This window comes from Coptis chinensis, chromosome 2 (genome assembly GCF_015680905.1).
Source record: "Coptis chinensis isolate HL-2020 chromosome 2, ASM1568090v1, whole genome shotgun sequence".
Classification (NCBI taxonomy): Eukaryota; Viridiplantae; Streptophyta; class Magnoliopsida; order Ranunculales; family Ranunculaceae; genus Coptis; species Coptis chinensis.
The window spans coordinates 52266655-52288733 of record NC_141457.1 but is presented as its reverse complement, the minus strand read 5'-3'; the positions used below and the strand labels follow the sequence as shown (position 1 = coordinate 52288733).

At 37.4% G+C, this 22079-nt stretch overlaps 2 protein-coding genes and 1 long non-coding RNA gene across 3 annotated transcripts in view; 1 reads left to right on the top strand and 2 right to left on the bottom strand.

The window, feature by feature from the left end:
* LOC147516513 (polygalacturonase-like) overlaps nucleotides 1–3535 on the bottom strand; it is a 45526-nt gene extending 41991 nt beyond the window's left edge. Inside the window, exons 1-2 of the mRNA XM_086594582.1 lie at nucleotides 3376–3535; nucleotides 2834–3118 (exon numbers count right to left, since the gene is read on the bottom strand). Of these exons, the coding sequence (XP_086450708.1) occupies nucleotides 2834–3118; nucleotides 3376–3507 (417 nt within the window). The 5' untranslated portion in view covers nucleotides 3508–3535. The remainder of the gene's footprint in view (nucleotides 1–2833; nucleotides 3119–3375) is intronic.
* Nucleotides 1396–2095, bottom strand: LOC147516514 (uncharacterized). The gene is made up of 2 exons (XR_015213692.1): nucleotides 1938–2095; nucleotides 1396–1853 (listed from the first exon to the last, which is right to left on the bottom strand). It is a non-coding gene; the product is annotated as an uncharacterized LOC147516514 (long non-coding RNA).
* A 1172-nt stretch (nucleotides 3536–4707) lies between the features above and the next one.
* IBR3 (acyl-CoA dehydrogenase-like protein) lies at nucleotides 4708–21646 on the top strand. The gene is made up of 17 exons (XM_086589075.1): nucleotides 4708–5154; nucleotides 5224–5364; nucleotides 6044–6184; nucleotides 6449–6580; nucleotides 6899–7084; nucleotides 8134–8211; nucleotides 8370–8483; nucleotides 8937–9035; nucleotides 9124–9244; nucleotides 10920–11179; nucleotides 11359–11544; nucleotides 11951–12093; nucleotides 19580–19664; nucleotides 19764–19973; nucleotides 20438–20590; nucleotides 21071–21175; nucleotides 21271–21646. The coding sequence occupies exons 1-17, from the start codon at nucleotides 4762–4764 to the stop codon at nucleotides 21460–21462; spliced, it is 2739 nt and encodes a 912-aa protein (XP_086445201.1). The 5' UTR covers nucleotides 4708–4761; the 3' UTR covers nucleotides 21463–21646.
* The last annotated feature ends 433 nt before the right edge of the window (nucleotides 21647–22079 follow it).

Genomic DNA, 22079 nt, shown 5'->3' with positions numbered 1-22079 from the left:
TAAAAGCATTATTTTTGTATTAACTCTAATTCTTTATATTTTGAATGAGAATCATATGAGCAAATGTTATGCATAGTATATATGTTATTAGTTATATGCATATGTCTAATACTTTATGTTATAGATGATATGGTATGAACACACAAAATATCATATCATCAGCACCTTATAAAGTATAAGTAATCGTTCACAACCTAGATGAATTTGGACAAAGTATTGGTACGGTTGTAGTATAATCTGGTATTAGTCTATCTTGACTATAGGATTACACTAGTACACTTTGTGTGTATTGAACAGGATCAAGTGAGGTTGTTTCTCTTTATACTGACTATATAAGAGAACAAACGCCTCTGTTATTATGGATGTTTGTCCTCTTAATCCGGATATAATAACGGGCACTTATGTGCATTGTACATTGCTTTAAATCATCAATGAGTGAGATTCATTTGTGAATCAACAAACTCGATGGATTGGATAATGACATTGTATGTAAGGTGTGCTGTTGATTATAGAAGGAATCCGTGTCCCGCAAGAAGTTGGGCTGATGATGTCCCCTTGAGGAGCTCATAAGGATTGTCATGTAAACCCTGCAGGTGGATTTGATCCAACATGACAATAAGGATGAGTGGTACTACCCAAGGACATAAGAAGTTGATTAATGTAGTTGTCAGTAACTTGATTTAATCAACAGACATTTGATATCTTAAACACGGGGAGATCCACAAGTATATAATATGGAGCCCATAAACGCTAACACGTAATTTGGGACTAGGGCGGTAGTGCAACAATGGTCATTAGTGGAATAAGCCATTTGTTGACGGACTTGGGCCATGTGTTCTGGGCGAACATGGAAAGCCCAAGCCCGTTAGGAGGCCCAACCCTAATTTTCTCATCATGGTCCCTGTTATAGCCTATAAATAGAAACCTTTCTTCTTGGCCGAAATTTACTATTCATATTGATTGAAAAGAGAGGCAAGAAAAGATAGATCCAAATCGGTTCTAGCTTTGTGAGAAAGAAAGGGGTTGGTAGATCGTTGCCCACACAACGTCTAATCTATTGAAAGAAATACAACAGAAGATCAAGGGGTTGATTGTTGATTTCATAAAGCTTGGATTCTCAGAGATATCAAGAAGCTGATCTAAAGGTATGATTTTCTGTCCAAAACTGTGAACCCCATTAATTCCGCTACGCGTGGGTTTTTGCGGTTTGTAGACATTTGCATTATGAAATAACGAATCCTACAACACACACATACACCATTAAGAACAACAAAAAGAATCATAAAAACACATAAATTGGATTTCTTTGGGATAAGTGGTAACCTATAGAAATGAGAATAATGCAAAATGCAACATTCAGTCGTGCAGAAGAAATAAATACGATGGACTAAAAGAGCAAGTTCAAAAAAGAATTGTCTCTCATCTTTCGTATAATAACCATACAATCAATAGTATACATTTTGTAAGGCTAGCATACAATACAGAGAAGCATCCAACACAACTCCTGTTGAAGCAGATGGTATTTTGTGGTACCAAGAATTCTTGCTGAAGCAAACTGACTGGTGGTTAGCAAGCTAGCAAATAACCAAATACAAACTCGTCTATGAGATCCTAGTTGAGCTAAGGCAGGGTGGTGGGTTTAGTATGCCACCACAGCCTACTTTAACATTAGAGCATTCCGACAAAGCAGACAAACCAGGTAACACGGCACCAACATACTTCAAATCGATGTCAAACAACTCAACATTACTGCAAGGAACTTCTGGGCTGCATCTCATGTTAACTGCAACTTTTGATGTAGAGGTACCTCTAATGTTTTTGAACTTAACATTGCTGATCTTCACTTTAGAGGCCTGGATATGATACAAGTAACAACACATTAATTAGGATTTGTGACATTGCAATTTTTCAGCTGTAAAAGTTAGACGATGGTCTACCTTACTGGCTTTGCCACAAGAACCCGCAGCACAGTATTCTTGATCAATGATGATAGGGTTTTTAACATTCTTCATAATTATATCTTCAAAATTGATGTTGGAAGCTGCGGATGGAGGTGATCCAGGCCAAGTTTTGATCCTAACTCCATTTGTAGTTTGGACAATGTGCAATTCGTCCACTTAAGATGTCACCGACATCCTCTTCATTTTGGTATTTGCCAAGGCTGCCCACACTGAACAGAAAAATGAAACACGGTGTTAGTTAATATGCCGAGACACACACTTATCGATTATTCCAAATATTTCTGACTTATAGCTTTTGATGCCCATTTGACATTTTTGAGATCTCATATCATATATTGCTTGTAATCATACTTTTTATACATCATAACACTGTTATGGAGTTAGAAGGGCACAATGTAAAGATGGCAAATGATACTATGTACTTACCTAATACCATGCCCAGGTCCACGGTAACATCTGTAATATGAAGGCCGATGATCGCCTTGAATTATAGATATGCAATCGCCACCGTCTTGTCGGACTTTTGGATATGGTCACATTATTTGAACTGGCTGATATGCATGCCATCGGTGTTTGGCCGTCTCTGGGGCAAGGATTTTGATTTGTGTTGCCTCAAAGAAATGGCAATTATTAATGCACATATGGAATCCCTTCGATTCAATGAAGTGATTTGTGTAACCGTTCCATTTGTTATGTGTCCGAACTTCAGTTCGCGAGAACAAACTACAATTAGTTTCCGGCCTTTTGAGGAATACCAATACCTTTTCAGAATTTTCAACTGATACTTGGTGAATATTGTTGATAAATCCTAACATTTTTTGGACCATGGATTTTAACTCACAAAAGATTATCAAATTCCTTGAAATACTCACTACTGCTTTCTTTGATGAATTGTGCTCCCAAACTTTTTGGCCCTGTCCATCGAAAGTTCCTCCACCAGTAAGAAGAAATCCGGTGAGCTTTTCAAAACCGAGCCATTCTGGTTCTTTGTACTGGGTGCCAGTTGTTGCTTGGATGGTTCCAATCAACTGAACAGTCATAAAGCCCGTGCATGGGCCTGTAAACATAGCCTCGCTTATGACAAATGTACCTTTGGGGATTACAAGCCTTGCACTCCCAGGGCTATGGCATGCTGCTTGCCATGCCTCTAGGAATGCCTGCACGCGCACAAGATTACATATGGTTAATCAGTCTGTATTTTGCTGGAATGGATATAAGCATCACATTGTTACGTAAATAAATATAAAACCATGAGACGGAAAAAAATACACATTCAACATATTTGTCTAATGTGAAATATACCGTAATAAATCAATTTAATTTGAGTTGAATGCTCCAAAGCTTTAAGAAATATAAGTGCCTACCAACAAAATTAAATTGTTGGAATACAAAAAGATTGGCATCTCAAACTGACCTTGGCACAATCTGATTTACCGTCTGCTTTAGCACCGTGGTCTAAAACGTTGAAATCTGTACCCTCGACTAGACAAGAAAGCAAAGCCAAACACAAGACAGAAACAATTCTAAAATCTATTGAGGCCACCATTGTTTGTGTAGCAAATAGCAACCTCAGAATGCAATGCAAATGATGGTAGAGAATGAACATTATTTGGCCTATTTATATCCTTGATTTAGAAACAAATTAACTACCACTAAATCTATCTATAGAGACTCTAACTATAAGGCAAAATGTCGTTGTCCTAGTTAGTTTACTTCTCTAAACTTAGCCATAGTTGAGTGGTTTTTGGAAAATTAGTTGGAATTTTGTCCATCCATCATGAATTTCCCCCTAAATATCTCCTATCCATTATCAAAACCAACTATAGTTAACAAATTCACTGTAGTGGTTATAACGAAATTAAATTGAAATCGGTTTTTTTTTCTCCTGAATTGGTGAAAGTACTCTAGGACATAGGGCAGCTAGGATTTGATGTTGCACATCAATCACCTCCTGATGGACCTAAATGCATAATAGCGGCCTAGATGGCGTGTGGTGTTCTCCAATTGAGTTGTATATTTTCTTTTATTTGTTTTATTAGATCGGACTGAGTAATAATTCATTAATTCATTACAGTTTCATCTCATAATTATAAGTCGACAAATTTGAGTAGCTCAAAAAATTTAACTTATTCTTAAGCAGGTTGGATTAGCAGATTCGCCTATAATTACTGTTTTGCATATGACTTATCCCTAGCTAGTCTTTAAAACCATTCTACATTAATGTCTACAATCATCACTATGTAGATCGCCTTCAAGGATGACATCCAAACGAAGGTTCATTTGTAGTTTAGCTCTAAAGACAAACTCTAGCTCTCCTGTTGCTTGTGCAACTTCCCATATACAAATTCTATTAGGCAGCGTAAAAATTTCAGCTTCAACATCATTACTACGTACCGTAAAGTAGCAAAGATCATTCTAATCTCTTTGGTTTTCAAGAACCCTACACAATTATTATCTAACTTCCAATGCAAACAACAGATCGAGTAATTTCCATGGACATAGATTTTTGTTCTAGCAAACTGTTTCTACCCACCCATATGGATTCAATACTCCTGCAGTCCTGCATGTTACTGCAGTCCGACTGTCAAACGACAAACACGTATATGAGCATTCATGTAAATTACGTAAAACAATTTAAGCCTTTGTATTGTTGTACATATCCGGCCTAATTTAATCAACAAATCAATATTGTTGTATTGTTGTTTTTCTACGAAATCAGAATGGACATAATTGTTCTTTTCCATCACACATTCACACCCACCCCCTCATCAGATGAAGCATCACAAATGACAAATGGCAAATGGCATGCTACACTTTGTACTTTCTAAAACAGAAAACAGAACTTTCTAACTGTATCATCATAACAAAAGCATATACCATCTTATCCATTTTTTTTTTCGTTAATTTCAAGAAATACAAAAGACCCAATCCCACGTACCATCATCAAATCACTTTCCTCGTTTACACTTGGCAAAAAAACAAAACAAAACTTGGATTACTTCCTTTTCCATCTCTCTCACACATTTCTTCAAACACTTTTTTTCAACCTCAAATTTTCATGGCTTCAAAAACATCTGAGCTTGTGGGTGTTGTCAAATCAGCTCACGAATTCAATCTTGATTCTTTGATCCAATATGCCAAATCCAATATCCTTGGCTTTCCTTCTTCTCCTTCCAAAATCAATCTTTCTCAGGTCTGTTTTATTTTTTTATTTTTATTATTGTTAAGAGGTGTTCTAATATTGAGTTTGTTTTGATTTCAGTTTGGACATGGCCAATCCAATCCTACTTATCTTATAGAAGTTGTTAGTTCAGGTGGCGATTCGATTACGCGTTATGTTTTGAGGAAGAAGCCTTCTGGTCAATTGCTTCAATCTGCTCATGCTATTGATAGGGAATTTCAAGTAACTTTACATATTTTACTTCTATAATTAATTGAAAATAAATTAGTCTCAAATGTTGATGATAGTATTATTTGTGGAATGAGTAACTAGTATAGTGAAAAGTGGCGTGGAACAATGAAGAGGATATAGAGATGAGCAAACCACAAATTAATTTAGCAGTTGTAGCCTACACATGAAAACAATGCAAGTTATGCTTTTCTTAATAATTTTATTAAATAACATCCAATTATAACGAAAATACTCTTGGAGTCTCGGATTTTGAGCAAGCTCAATGTCAAAATCAGAAGCAACTAATAAAAGTGAGTGCATTACCAAAGAGTTGAAGCTTGCAAAACTAGAAAGGAGGGATGAGTTGTAGCACTAATCCCTTAATAAGAAATTGCTGCAAAATCTACAAAATTCTTGTGAATATTGACAATGCCGCTAGGTCGAATGACATTTTGTAGAAGAAGGGTTACCCTATCTTGTGCATATTATAATTTGCCTTGCAGGGACATTTGCACTTTGCATAATCTTCACTATCTAAGGCCCCATTCCTAAAAGAAATATAATACAACAGTGAATGAGGATAATGGTGTGAATTGTAGTAGTGTAGGGCTGACTTTATGGCCTTTTGAAATGTTATATTGTCGATTTGTGGTTTGAGATATTTGACTTTAAATCTATAATGATGCCACAGGTTCTCAAGGCATTGGGTGATCACACAGACGTTCCTGTTCCTAAAGTCTTTTGCCTGTGTACAGATCCAAGTGTAATTGGAACTGATTTTTACATCATGGAGTTCTTAGAGGGACGGATATTCTTAGATCCTGCACTACCAGTAAGATGTTTTCTGACAATTATGCCTTTCATATTTTCTTAAGTGCAAGGTATGATGAATTTAGGGATCTAGCAAAAAAGAAAATGAAAAATAAAAAAGAATAAAAATTCATATTTTGACTCTGGATAAGGTGCGGTCTGAATCCTGACAATCATTATTCTATTTACTTTTGCTGGTGGCATTAGCTTTTGTCTTTGTGCTTAGAGTCGCTATTGTCACATTTGTTTTCATTTGAAGGTAATTTCTCTTTTTCTAAATGATCAGGGAGTACCACCTAACAGGAGGAGAGCTATATACCTTGAAATGTCCAAAACTTTAGCTTCTTTACACAGTGTTAATGTGGATACCATTGGTTTAAGAAACTATGGACGCCGGGACAACTATTGCAAGAGACAGGTAACTCAATACACAAACAACTTAGCTATGCTGGAAGTGTAAGATCTATTAGAATTATAAAAGCAAATATCCATAGGCCACCTAAAGTAGATTCCTACTCTGGGTATGTCTTAGTTGCAAAACTTTAGTTGTATCATTCAATTTTAAATTGGTATCTGCTTACATCAATGCTCTCAGTGCATTTATTTGCTAATTTAACACTAGGGAGAATGTGCATCTCTTGAAGAATGTGTTTAAAAATATGCTTTTCATGCGTTTGTAAAGTCTTGCTACATCAATATGCCAATAAATGTAAATTTTAAATATTTCCTATCTCAGGTTGAGAGGTGGGCAAAGCAATATATTGCTTCAACAGGTGACGGTAAACCTGAACGAAATCCAAAGATGCTAGATTTAATTCAATGGTTAAGGCAGCATGTCCCTTTTGAGGATTCTTCAGTTACTAGCGGAGGCTTAGTTCACGGTGACTTCCGGCTTGATAATCTTGTTTTCCACCCCATTGAGGTATGTTAGTATGTACCTTCAAACATTTCAAATAAATTTCTTGTAACACCCTTTATCTGGCCACCAAATGCTTAACATGGACGTTTATGCATTTCAACTCCTGGCCTTACCTGGATACTATAAAGGATCAGTATCACTCTGTGCAATTAAACATAAATACATAATAGATAAGATACGGATTAGACAGTTTGGACATTTATTTGTTGAAAACAGTTATACAAGAACACCAGCTTTGGAGGGATAAATAATAATAATAATAATAAGAAGAAGAAGAAGAAATACTGGTGACATTCACAAGTTAAGCTTTGTGACAACAAATGATTCAACGGTTTTGGTTTCTTGGTTTTCTCGAATCACGTGTTGAGTGTAGATAGGAGGTTAAGTTGCAATGACGTAGTCTGTGAATACATAAGGTCTGAAAAAAGGGCAGAGACAGAAGAGGAGAAATTCAAAATCAATGTATAAAAGGATAAAGGGGCACAGTTGGTTAGTGCCAGGTAGCTCAGTTGGTAAAACCTTTGGGCGATGATACCAGAGGTATGGGGTTGAAACCACCCCTTGCACACAATCGAGTTACTGATCTCTTTTAAAAACAGGCTTGCCCACACATTTTGCTGATAAAAAAAAAGGGGCACAGTTGGGAAAGAGGAGATTTGTTGTACCTTTTTTTTTTAGATTTTTACATTCAAACTGACATTGATTGCAAGTTGGTTTTGAACAAAAAGTATATATTTGGAACATTTTTTTACCAGACCTTTCAAGTGAGACCAGTGAGACAAATACTAGATCCAAAAAATAAAAGTTATCATTTTGTACTTCATGACGTGCCAAACTGTACTTTGTAGGAGGCACACCGAGGTTTTTTGAACACTTTTTTTTGGTGAGCGCACCCTCATAATCCTAATCCATGGAACTATGCAATTTTTCAGAGATGGATCCTAATGTGATGTATTGTGATAGGAACGCGATGGCTCAGTGAATTAAATGTTTCATGGAACTCCATCCAATTATGCAAACCACTTCCTAATGAGCTGTTCTTTCATGAGCAGGATCGGGTGATTGGTATTCTTGATTGGGAACTGTCAACCCTTGGAAACCAAATGTGTGACGTTGCATACAACTGTGTGGTAATGTTTCTTGTTAAAAAAGATTCCTGCTGGCTTCTATTACACTCAACTTGTACTTCTTTGATCAATGAAATCTAGGTGTGATGACATATGTACATAGCTGTCTAGCAGTATGAAACTAACAAACTTGAGTTTGTTTTGACTTTTTTTGGTGGCAGTCTTACGTTGTGGATATACGACTAGATAAATTATATAGTGGTTTTGAAACCAGGGGAACTCCTGAAGGGATTCCTCCCCAGGCAGAGTACCTAGCAAAATACTGCTCTGCATCTGTAAGTAGCAGATCGTTCTTTTACCCATTTATATTTTTCTTTTCAGATGTTTTTGAGATTCATTAGTTTGATCAAGAGGTACAAATTGAATAGACAAGGGGGATTGCGGATCGAAGCATGGAAAAACAGTACATGTTGTCCCCATGAAAGGTGAAGGATTAGTAATGGGATCTGATTTTCACATAGAATCTCCTCCAGGATGTAAAATATTCTTGACTGACTCATTTGTTTCTCCTCCTGGGCGGTGGGGAAGCCATAGCACTATAGCAGTCATTGAATAAATGATTTCAGTCAATATTCTTAGAGTAGAACTTTTATTTTGATTGTTTAAAAATATGTCTCCCTGTTTCTGAACTTTTTTCAATGTGTCGTCTATGGTATGCCTAGATTAATCCTTGCTTGTTTTCAAGTTCCTGGAATGTCTTACCTCTCACTGTAAATTTTAAATTCTAGGCAAAACCGTGGCCGTTAGAAAACTGGAAGTTCTATGTTGCCTTTTCCTTGTTCCGTGGGGCATCAATCTATGCAGGGGTGTATCACAGATGGATTCTGGTATGTTAGTTGGAAGTTATATGTTAAAAAATGAAATACACCATATGGGTCGTACTTTTTTTCCATCTAATACTTATAAAATTATCAGGGTAATGCTTCAGGTGGTGAACGTGCTCAGAATGCAGAAAGAGGCGCTAATACATTGATGGATTCTGCATGGCTATTTATCAATAGGAAATCTGTGCTTCCTGATCAGCCACCTATAGTGGGTAATTTGGTTTCTTATAGTATTTTGGTGATACTTTTCCAGATCATTAATATCCTAGGGTTAAAGTTCTCTTTGTTTTTAGTATGAGGAACACATAAGATCTCGTGACTAATTTCTAGAAATGGAACCTTGGTGATATAGGGAAGATGTTTAACACTGGCTTAGCCTACCACATTATCATTTCTGATTACACTTATCCACTGTCCATAAAAGTAGGAGGTAGAAAAATAACAATAAATGTGTGAAAGAGAGAGGATGTTACATATTACAGAGAGAAATTGGTGTGCTTTTTAGGTTCTTAAAAGTTGAAAATATCATATACTTTTATCCAGAAGTCAGTTCTGATAATAAAAAAAATTCATAAGAAACTCTTTATGTGACCTTCCAGATGTGACTAGTGAGCAGTGAAAAAGGATATGTTGGATCAAAGAAAGAGATTTTCTTTTGTCTAAAATAGGCTTTTACATAGAATGTGCCAAAGAGCTTCCATGATGCCGCTGAAACGCAAGGCATGTTGGATCAGACTAACATATGGTCAAAGCAAACAAAGACGTTTGGAAGGCATGCCAACATGTTTTAAGATTTGTAATGAAGGACGAACATATGACGAGGAGAATGTCAGCACATTGTGTGCCAAAGGCTTGCCAGTGTGGTTGAGGCACAAGACTTGCCGAATGCACGCCGGTGTGTCTTGAAAGGTGTAATTTTTGTTAGTTTCGGGAGTGTCATAGTCACACAGGCATGGGAAAGCGCTAGTGTGGGTGCCTATAAGGTTGAGATCTAATGAAAACCATGCCAATCTATTCAACATACTAAATGGAAGATTGATGTTTTGTGAGGATGAGCTCCAACTCATTCTAACATCTCCAACCATGTTAAAACTTAAAATAGTATTAAAATTTGGAAGGTGATGTACTGTAAGCTTGAAACCCAAACTTGATTAGGTTAGATATGTGAGAACTGAGAACGAACTGATTGGTGCGTACATTAATGATTTGATGCAGTATTGGGTGTTTTAAACCCAAAATGTTTTCTTTTTTCTTTTTTCTTTTTCTTTATATTTTCAGAAATGACTTAACTGATACGTTGATATCTTTGTGTCCTAGAGTTATTCTAAAGAAGAAATTTTAGAGTTTTAGGTAAATTAGGAGTTGTGCAAAGATTAGGAGTTTTAGTTTTAAAAGTTGTGTTATTCCTATTAAATAGTTAGAATTGAATAAAATTTGTTCGTTCTAGAGAAACATTTTCTTTGTGATTCTAGTGTGAGGTGTGTTCTTTGCTTCAGAACAAGGTTGTTGAACCCAAAATCAACACAGGCTTGGAAATAGGTTCAACATCAAAGCCTAGCACTTTTCTAGTGTGTCAGAGATCATCCTCACAATAATCAAGCTTTAACACGTCCATTATGCGCTTCTTTGAGTGGCTTGTCAAATTGATTTGTCATCTACAAGTTCTGACCAATTCCGCCCAGGACACACTCATGGGCACATGACCAATTTTTGTATTTAATTAATCAATGTGTTGAAAATCATTGGGAATGCAATTAAATATATTTCAAACCTTAGCTTTGGTGCAAGTTAAGCTCTTAGCCGTGTTTGCTAGTGTCATGTCAGTATGTTAATATAGTTGCATGTTCAACACTTACCTAAAGTCATTATTCCTTTTTCAACCTCTAGATAATTCTGTTGCTGGAGCTTATTTAAAAGCATATGAAAATAAGAGGGAAGGCCAAGTTGAAGCAGGAAGGTTTGTTCCAAGCCAAAAAGTCTTGGAATTGAGAAATAAATTGCTCACGTTCATGGAGAATCACGTATATCCCATGGAAAATGATTTCTATAAACTTGCTCAGTCCAGCATGCGTTGGACTATACACCCAGAGGAGGAAAACTTAAAGGAGCTGGCAAAGAAGGAAGGCTTATGGAACTTGTGGATACCGGTACATGCTTCCTCTTTGGTTTCTAGTTACTTCTTCTAAGTCTTGATTTTCTTAGTCACACAGAAAATAGGACTTCATATCTTGTTTTTGTTATCCCAGAAATTTTATATTTTGCACCACAAATTAGTAACAACATAGAATCAGTTATTAAGGCATGGCTTTTGCTGTATGATGTACAGTTGGACAGTGCTATTAGAGCAAAAGAATTACTTTCTCATCTTACAAGTCAAAAGGATCAGAACGATCGCTTATTGGGAGCAGGGCTCTCAAACCTCGAGTATGGGTACCTTTGTGAGATCATGGGTCGTTCAGTTTGGGCTCCTCAAATCTTTAACTGTAATGCACCTGACACAGGAAATATGGAGGTAATACAATCTTTTGTTGTTTTTGAGTATAAATATGTTGAAGTTTCTTTCACATGTATGTTTTGTGTCGTATTTCTGTTGACGATAATTGCAAGTATTCATGAGGCTAGGTTTTAAGTTTTTGAAATATATCATACCCGGGTATCTTTTGGTTGGAGGAATTCGCCTAATTAGTTTTTGAATTTTTCCGAGATGCAGTAACCTCTAGTTGCTGAGTCAATTTTTATTAACATCTGATCCATTTAATCATGTTACTAAGCATGGTTATAGAGTAAACAAAAACAAAAGAGAAGTACTGTTACTGGCATGAATTTGCTATTGTTTCTAGAATATATTCTCTGAAGTCTACATGTAGTCATTTTTGTGGATCATTCAAGTTTTCTCAAACTTTGCTACTCTACATTAGGTATTACTGCGGTATGGAACTAAAGAGCAACTACAGGAGTGGCTAGTTCCTTTACTTGAAGGGAAGATCCGGTCTGGATTTGCAATGACAGAACCACACGTGGCATCCTCTGATGCAACCAATATTGAGTGTTCAATTACAAGGTTGGTTTGTGAATATAAAATTGATATTGCAGAACATATTTTATAATCATCAATATTGCATGTCGGCTTCCCTAACCTGTAGTTCGTACTCATCGGTAGAGTAGAAGGATATAATGCACCAGAGTATATAGGGAGTTTAAAGCATATGTGAACGTAGTTTCTACAAGGTAAATGTTATATAGAGATTATTAATTCCACGGCTCTGAACTCATGGATTCCGTATCAAGCAAAGCAACAGATCATCTTTTTTTCATTTTTAACATCGTAAAAAGACTCCAATTTAGAATTTCTCTTTTCTTTTTCAAGATATTGTAAGGATTAGCATCAGCATGACATATATATGTCTCCAGAAGTTGCCAACGCTTCTTATACTTCCATCAAATTCACATGTAAGAAAATTCAACACATGCTTTTCTTAGAAGGTGTTGCATGATGAAGATTGAATCTTTTATAAACTGAGGTTGATGTGTTTTTGAGAGACTTGCTTACGAGAATAAACATGCATCGACTTTTCCTGTTGATTGCAGTCCGCCGAGACAACTTAATGATTATCTGGAGTAGTATTCATTGATTAGAACGGATCTCAGGGATACTGGCCAAACACTCAAAAAGAGACTGCTATCACAAACTCAATATATTTTGATGTTTCAATGGCACTCCTTTTTTCTAAGTTTCCAACAGATATATTTGCAAGAAGCAAATATAAAAGGAGTTCAAATCATCTAACCACTGTCCACTGGTAAGGATTTTAGTCTCCAGTGAAACATATACCATTATATCATTTAGTAAAACGTAATTGTTCTCTAATGTGAGGAGTTGCTCCTCACAAACACCCTCCTATACATTTTTGGCCTAAATTCTCTTGAAATTCAAGAACCGACCACCCTTAAATGGGATTACCCGCATAAGAGCAGGTGGTGAGTGATATTGTTGTATTTTATGGGTCTTTTCTCTCGATCGATTATACATAAGTTTGACCATTACCTTCACCTTCATACCTAGCCTTCTTTGTAACTATTGTTGCGGGGTCCAATAAAGCTCTAGTACCAATATATCACATCATATTGGTGGTGCATATAACTTAGGTTGAACCTAGGATCTTAACAATCTAGCAGTCGGGTCTTGGTCATGTCGAACTGATTTAGTTGCACCGTACACGAGGTTTGATATTTTGTTGTCATATAGTGACTGAAATTTGGTTTCAAAAGTCAGTTTTAGGTATTTAGAATATAATAAAGCTTTAATTCAACATTGAGGGATACTACTTTTTTTTGTCTATAAATTTGTGTATAACTAGGCCACCCATCATTGTAAAGAAAACTTTAGTTTCAGATTAGGGCAGAGAGCAGGTCGGGTTCAGGCCAGATAGAGGTATATCCGAATCCTAACCCGATTAACTTTTACTTATCTGAAACCGAACCCAAAGCCGACTCGGGTTTGATTATTGATACTGAACCCGAATTCGAAATAGATAGTTGAACCCATATCTAAATCCAAAACCCGGTTAACTTCTTGTTTCAAATAACTTTTTGAATTGCATTTAGGAAATAGACCTAAAAGTTGTATGTTCATTTATACCTAGCTCCTTTAATATTATGCTAAAGGTCAAACCTAAATTTAGAAATTTCTTTAATTATTAATCTACTATAATTTATTTTTCTCAAGTAGTAAATATAATTAATATCCGACATAGTCAGGTTTGCAGGTTTTGAACGCATCCGAATCTGAACCCGATTCCGAATAGCTAATCGGGATATACATGTAATACTAAACCCGGGGTATTCGGGTTTTGGATATATCCTATCCGATTCCCAGCCCTATTTCAGATGCTTTTGAAATCTCCAAAGTGTGTAACAGTGAGGTTGCTTATTCATATTAATCAGGAAAAAAAAATGAAACAAAAATAGGTTGTTTGTTAAAAGTATTTTATTGTTTCCAAATGGCGACCCTTGTCATTCTAATGTTATAAAGTCTACCTCATCTTCTAATGTTACTTATTCTAAAGCAAACTCAGTTGAATTGAATATGCATTCAATCAATTGAGTAATTTACATTAGTTAGAGAATTGAGAGCATCAATTAGAGAGAGGAGAGAAAGAGAGTCATGGTGAGAGAGCAGAAAGAGAGACGGCTCAGCTAGTAGCTAGTCTCCTCATATATTATTTATATAAAACCTAAAACAGGTGCAAAGACTAAACTGCCCTTTAAGACATATAATACTAATACCGCCAAAACTCCCCCTCAAACTGGAGCATACAAATCAAACATGCCCAGCTTGGAACACAGTTGAAAAACTAGTAGGAGCCAAAGGTTTGGTAAGAACATCACCCAGCTGATCACTAGACTTCACGTAAGGAGTAACAATATGCTTGGACATCATTAAATCACGAACGAAGTGCCAATCAACCTCGATATGTTTGGTACGCTCATGGAACACTGGGTTACTAGCTATATGGATCGCAGCTTGATTGTCACAGAACATAGACATAGGAGGAGCATGAACACCCATTTCTAACAGTAGAGACTGAACCCAAATCATCTCAGAAGCTGTGTGAGCCATAGCATGATACTCCGGACCAAGCTACAACACTTTGTTTCTTACTTCGCCAAGTGAGTAATTTCCTCCAACAAATGTACAATACCCAGAAGTAGACCGGCGATCTGTAGGATCACTTGCCCAATCTGAAAACCCACAAATATCTAGCGTCGGTGAAGGGCGATAAAGAAGTCCATTACTAGGAGAACCTTTCATCTTAGAATACGAATAACAACTTTCTAATGAGAAATACGTGGAGCAGGCATGAACTTACTAACTACTCCAACTACATAAGTAATATTTGGACGAGCCACAATAAAATAGATAAGACAACCAACAAGGCAACGATACCGACCAAAATCAGAAAACACCTCCCCCTGTTCGACATGAAGTTTCACAGTAGGATCCATAGGGGTATCAACAGGCTTCGATCCAAGAAGGTCCGACACATACTTACGCTGCGACAAACTAATACCTTCACTGGAACGAGCAACCTCAATCCCAAGAAAGTACCGAAGGAGACCTAAATCCTTCGTGTGAAAATGTTGCCCCAAATACCGTTTCAAATCAGAAATACCTGTTGCATCACTACCAGAAATAATGATATCATCAACATATACAATAAGAACAATAGTGCCAGACGCGGAATGTTGAACAAACATAGAATGATTAGAGACAGATCGATGAAAACCAAACTGGATAACCACATAACTAAACTTATCAAACCAAGCACACCATTGCTTCAATCCATAAATAGCCTTTTTCAACTTGCACACCATATTCTCCTGTCCAGGATCAACAAACCCGGGTGGCTGATCCATATACACCTCTTCTTGTAACACACAATGCAAGAAGGCATTTTTAATGCCAAGCTGATAAAGAGGCGAACCCTTGCACACAACAACAGAAAGCAAAATCCTAATAGAGTTAAACTGAGGAACAGGAGAAAATGTCTCCATATAATCAACCCCATATGTCTGAGTGTATCCTTTAGCAACCAAACATGCCTTCAGACGCTCAACAAAACCATCTGGGAGATAACCTATCTACATCCAACTGTGTTCTTCCCTGGTGGAAGAGTCATAAGATCCCAAGTCTTATTCTCATGAAGGGCTGAGATTTCCTCCTTCATGGCTAATGTCCAGCCAGAAGAAGCTAGTGCTTGGGTAAGGGAACCGAAACAGAAGACACAGACAAAGCAAAAGTGCGAAAACCAGGAGCAACACGGTGTAACGAAACAAACTGAGCGATAGAGGATAAGAAGGCTTAGACCCCATCCGTTTAGCAATGAGTTCAACCTGAGACCTAGTCCTTTTAGCAACAGGTTCAACATGAGTCCTAGTCTGTTTAGCAGCAGGTACAACACAAACCGAAGGAGCCTCTAAAGAAAATGACAACTGGTTCAGAGCTGGTTCAACAGTAGTAACAGTGGCAAATTCAATATTAGTAACTTTCTTTCGAGGAAAAGTACGATGATATTGAGCATAAATAGGCATGGACTCCTAACGGTCGTAATAGGAACACGACTAGGCCCCTCCGCACAGGGCATAACAGGTGAGGGAGGCACCTCCTCAGAAGGTACAACTAGGGAGGGAGGCACCTCCTCACAAGGAACAACTGGAATGGGAACAACCGGTTGAGGTAGCAAATTAAGTAACTCCCCCTCACAAGGAACAACTGGAATGGGAACAACTGGTTGAGGTAGCAAATTAAGTAACTCCCCCTCACGACAAGACACTAAATTTGGATCAAACAACTGCCCCTCTGTAGAGAAATAGAAGTAGACTCAAAGAAAGTAACATCAGCACTGTCGTAATATCGACGAGGAACAGGACTATAACATCGATACCCTTTTTGAGTACGTGAATAACCCACAAAAACACACTTTATAGATCGGGGATCTAATTTGTCATGACTATGACCTAAAACATGAACAAAAGCAACACAACCAAACACTCGAGGTGGCAAACCATAAGATGACTGAGTAGGATACATCAACGCAAAAGGAGACTGACCATCAAGAACAGACAATGGAATACGATTAATAAGATAATTAGCAATGAGAACAACATCACTCCAATATGGCTTAGAAACCCCCATGGTGAACATCATAGTGTGAGTAACATCTAGTAAATGATGAAGTTTGCATTCAACAAATCCATTCTGTTGAGAGGTGTGGGGACAAGTGGTTTGATGAATAACAGCTCGATCTTCACAAAAATGTCTCACACAAGACTGAGTATATTCTAAGACATTGTCAGAACAAATAATTTTAATTTTTTTATCAAATTGAGTTGCAACTTCATTGTAAAAATTGGACAGAGTGAGGTAGCTCAGTACGATCCTTTAACAAATATTGTCATGTCATTCTAGAAAATCATCAACAAACACTACAAAATAAAAGAAACCAGATAAGCTTTTATTTCATGAAGGACCCCAAATGTGCGTATGGACTACATCAAAAGGACTCAAAGACCTCTTATCAATCCTACTGGGAAACGTATTATGATGGTGTTTTCCCAACTAACATGCTTCACAATCTAAAACAGATACTGGACTTAACTTAGGAAGTAAGTGACACAACTTAACCAACAACGGATGACCAAGACGATGATGCCACTAAAGTGGAGACACAAACGCACTCAAAGCTGAAACGGAACTTGATTTTTCAACATTCAATACATATAACCCATCACGCTCATACCCCGAACCAATCGTCATCTTCGTCTTGAGGTCCTGAAACACACAACCAGTAGGAGTAAAAGTTATAGAACAGTGTAAAGACTTAGTAAATTCACTAATAGAGACCAGATTAAATGAAAGATTAGGAACATAAAGACCCGACTGCAAATCTAAGAACTTTGTAGGACGAAGAACACCGGTACCAAGAACAGGACGCGAGGAACCATCAACTAAAGTCATGCTAGTCTTAGTCGGCACAAAATTAGAAAGAAAAGAGGGATTACCGGTCATATGAGCACTAGCTCCTGGATCAATGATCCTAGATGAAGAAGGTACCGCCAAACTAGTAGACTTACCAGAACTTGTCGTAGTAGTCGTGTGTGTTGCAGAAGGAATAGAAATAGAGTTAAGATGATTCAAAATTTGACCCAAAACTTCAGCAGGAGAAGGGTCATAAGCAACATAAGGTGTAGCAGCGGAAGACCCAAAAGTCTGATCATACACATTATTGGCATAAGTAGGCGTCCCATGTTTGTCCCACCAAATGGCTCAGTGTGACCATCCTTACCACAATGTGTGCACTTCCTCTCATCAGTATCATCATACCTATCCCCACGACCACAACGTCCTCCAAAACCACCACGGTTACCTCTACCAAAACCAAAATTACCACGAGCTCCACGGCCATTAAAGCTTCTACCACCACCAAAACTTCCTCGTCCACCACGATTACTCGGAGTAGAGAGTAAGACAGATGACTCCTTAGCAACAGAAACAAACTCACCATGCTCCAAACGCTTTCTCTTAAGACGCAAAAAAGCTTATGCTGCAGAGGGTATCATTTCATTTGCTAAAATTTGATCCTTGTAAACACTATACTCAGAATTCAGCCCATGCAGCAACAAAGCAACCTGAAATTGTTCATGTTGTTCTCGTTGCTTCTCCAAATCAACTATAAATGGTTGATAAAGCAAAAGCTCTTCCCATAGTCCTTTCATAGTCCTATAGTACTCATCAATAGGTTGATCACTTTGTTTTTCTTGAACAAAGACTCAAACAGATCATAAATTCGAGATATATTATTTTCTTGAGAATACATCTCCTTCAATGGTGACCATACCCATTTTGCCATGGGTAAGAACTGCACATTAGTAAGAATTTTTGGCTCCGTACTCTTCCACAACCAAGTCAAAACCATGGAATTAGAAGCCATCCAGTCCTCATAAGTAGGATCAATGGAATTCGGACGATCATCAATAAGAATTTTAGATTTTGTTTTTCGCATGAATAAAGTGTTCAACAGCATAACTCCGTGAAAGATAATTGTTCCCATTTAAACGAAAATTAGTAATGGGCTTACCGAGATCATCGTTGACATAATATAAAGACTACTTAGAGTCAGGTTTAGGATTCACTTCGTTATCCATTGTTCACACCAGAAAATACCAACAATAGCCACACAGAAGTCACTGTTCAGCAAGAAAGAAAGAAAAAATCTCCAATTCGATGTGGATCTCACTAGTACACAATCAATTCACACCAATCACAACTACACAAAACAACCAAACAAGTAGAAATCCACACCGATTACAAATTGGATATAACCCTAGATACTAACGATTTCAAATCATCTAGGCGCAAAAGCACACAAGTAAACAACAAAACACATAAGGAGCGGAGAGTTTCTCTAACCTTCCACCAAACCAGCAGAGTTATTGCAACCAACAAAAAAAAGAGAAGAACTAGAAGAAGGAAAATTAAGAAGTGGCTCTAATACCAAGTTAGAGAATTGAGAGCATCAATTAGAGAGAGGAGAGAAAGAGAGTAATGGTGAGAGAGCAGAAAGAGAGAGACGGCTCAGCTAGTAGCTGGTCTCCTCATATATTATTTATATAAAACCTAAAACAGGTGCAAAGATAAAACTGCCCCTTAAGGCATATAATACTAATACCGCCAACAACATTCATTTAATTTGTATTCATTCTAATGCATGCTCACTTGTGGATGCTTTCAATCAATCAAGTGTTTTGTATTCATTCTAATACAAGCTCACTTGTATATACATTCAATCAATCAAGTGTTGTGCATTTATTTTAATGCACGCTCTCTTATAGATCCATTCAATCAATGAAGTGTTGTGCATTCGTTCTAAACAAACTCACTTGAAGATGCATTCAATCAATCAAGCGTTGTGCATTCATTATAATGCACACTCTCTTGAAGATCCATTCAATCAATCAAGTATTGTGCTCATCTTCTTTATACACAGGCAAGGTGACTCATATATCGTCAATGGCAACAAGTGGTGGACAAGTGGAGCAATGGATCCTAGGTGCAAACTTCTGATAGTTATGGTTAGTTTCTGGGTTTATGAATATCTTTTTTCTAGTGCTTGAAAATGGTAGGTTAGAGAAGTTCATTTCTTTTGTTATTTATTTACTCCAACTATGCAGGGTAAAACAGACTTCACTGCTGAGAGGCATAAGCAGCAATCTATGATCTTAGTTGATATTAGTACTCCAGGTGTACATGTGAAGAGGCCACTGTTGGTGTTTGGTTATGATGATGCACCTCATGGGCATGCAGAAGTGTCCTTTGAGAATGTACGAGTGCCAGCAGGAAATATTCTGCTGGGAGAAGGACGAGGATTTGAGATTGCCCAGGTGAATTATATGTGTAATCCTTTTGTAACGTAACAGTGGTTAGGCAGCCTGTAAAGTGTAAATTTAGTTTGCCAACTGCATAGTAAGTGTTTCTCGCCCCCCGTCCTTATTGTTTAATTTTTGGGGTGGCAGCACAGTTGCATTGTCAATAGTGTGTACAAATGGTAGGACTGGGAACTAAGTGGATCATTCTTGGAGGCTCCTCCTGATTAAGAAAAGAAAATTAACTAAGGGAGATTTAAGAATGGTTGTAACTTAAGCGATACACTTGAGATTATGAGGGTGAGATCATGAGGGTTGAACATTCTAGTGTGTGTATCTGCAAGATGAGATGGGATTTTAGGGACACTACAAATAGAATTTGGCAGGCTAGTCTTTGTTAATGTTGTAGTATTTTGATCCTTGATGTCCTTTTTTTGAAGCCAAATAGATGACATTCTTACATTTCTGTTTAAATTTTGCAGGGTCGGCTAGGACCTGGAAGGTTACACCATTGTATGAGATTGATAGGTGCTGCTGAGCGTGCCATGCGAATTATGGTGCAAAGGGCCATCGAAAGGAGAGTGTTTGGAAAGTTGATTGCACAGCAAGGTTCATTCCTATCTGATCTCGCTAAGGTAATTCAGCAACTCTAAAGAAATTGTTGAGATGGCATGTTTATTGTTTGAGGTGGCAGACCAAATTCATATTCAAGAGAACAAAATGAAATGTCCTTGGCTTTCAATAAGAGGCCATAATAAATAAAGGGGTTTGGGATGTTGCGTAATCAATCATGTAGCACCATACAGAGGTGCATGTAATCTTAAAAACAAATATTACCATTTCTGTCATGGCTCCAGAATGATCTGAAACTGACAATTTACCATTTCTGAATCTTTTCTAATGATAAATATTACCTCATTTGCCTGGCTGAGAGTGAACCTGATTGTTGATGGTTCATCAGATTAAATGGTACAATCTCTGTAAAGAGGTGTGGCCTATCTATCTGCACGCTCTTTCCTACTGAGTGTATGGAACAATGTGTCCATGATAAAAATGCAGATGATGATAGTATTGTTTCTATTCAGCTCCCTTATTATGGTTTGTTTGTTTTGCAGTGTCGAGTAGAACTGGAAAAGACACGGCTATTAGTTTTAGATGCAGCAGACCAGCTTGATCATCTTGGAAACAAGAAAGCACGTGGACAGATTGCTATGGCCAAGGTACTGAGAATGTGCAATAGCCAACGAGCATATCTTCTTTCTTTCAATTGTTAATTAGCTTCAAAATGTAGTAATTTCCTGGGTGAATTGAGCAGGTTGCAGCCCCGAAAATGGCACTAGAAGTAATTGACTTGGCAATTCAAGTTCATGGTGCTGCTGGTGTATCTTCTGATGTCGTTCTTGCACATCTCTGGGCTCACGCAAGAACATTGAGAATTGCAGATGGCCCAGATGAAGTCCATTTGGGGACTATAGCCAAGTTAGAACTGCGGAAAGCTAAGCTTTAAAATGCTATTTTTTTTAATAAGTCCACATAACCTTTAATAAGTCCACATAACCAGTAAGAAACAGTCACCATACTGTAAAACAAGACGGTATGTACATTTGTGCTAGGCCTCCCTATTTTGCCTTGTTGTATGTGGGGAATAAAAATTTTCTTATGGGTATGAATAAAAGGGAAACTTTGTGTAATGATTGTGCCGAGTCTTGTGAACGTATTTTTAGATTGTCACACTGGGTGCCAAGAAAAAAATGAGTCCTGAAAAGGGTAGCAGACTACCAATAATTCTACACTGACACAGAAAATTGACACATTCACCCGACACAATGACGTGGCGGATGATACATGTCATGTATCACAATGATACATGTGTATCACGATGATACAAGACATATATCATCTGCCACATCATTGTGTCGGATAAATGTGTCAATTTTCTGTGTCAATGTAGCAGCACTCAGCAGACTACTGGTACAACACTATACTATACCCCCAACTCCCGAAGTTACTGAAGTTTGATAAGGTAGAGATTATTTTATTGGGTCAAATAGTCGACGGATAAAGACTTTGGAAGAGTGAAGTAACGGTGGTGCCAAGAGGTGATAAGTGAGAAGAGTAGGGTTG

What these genes read in the sequence shown, in the direction of transcription:
- IBR3 (XM_086589075.1), top strand. Translation starts at nt 4,762, where the DNA reads ATGGCATGCTACACTTTGTACTTTCTAAAACAGAAAACAGAACTTTCT. An exon ending in TTGTTTTCCACCCCATTGAG is followed by an intron (nt 7,085 to 8,133) that starts GTATGTTAGTAT and finishes TTTCATGAGCAG; the next exon opens with GATCGGGTGATTGGTATTCT. An exon ending in CTGACACAGGAAATATGGAG is followed by an intron (nt 11,545 to 11,950) that starts GTAATACAATCT and finishes ACTCTACATTAG; the next exon opens with GTATTACTGCGGTATGGAAC.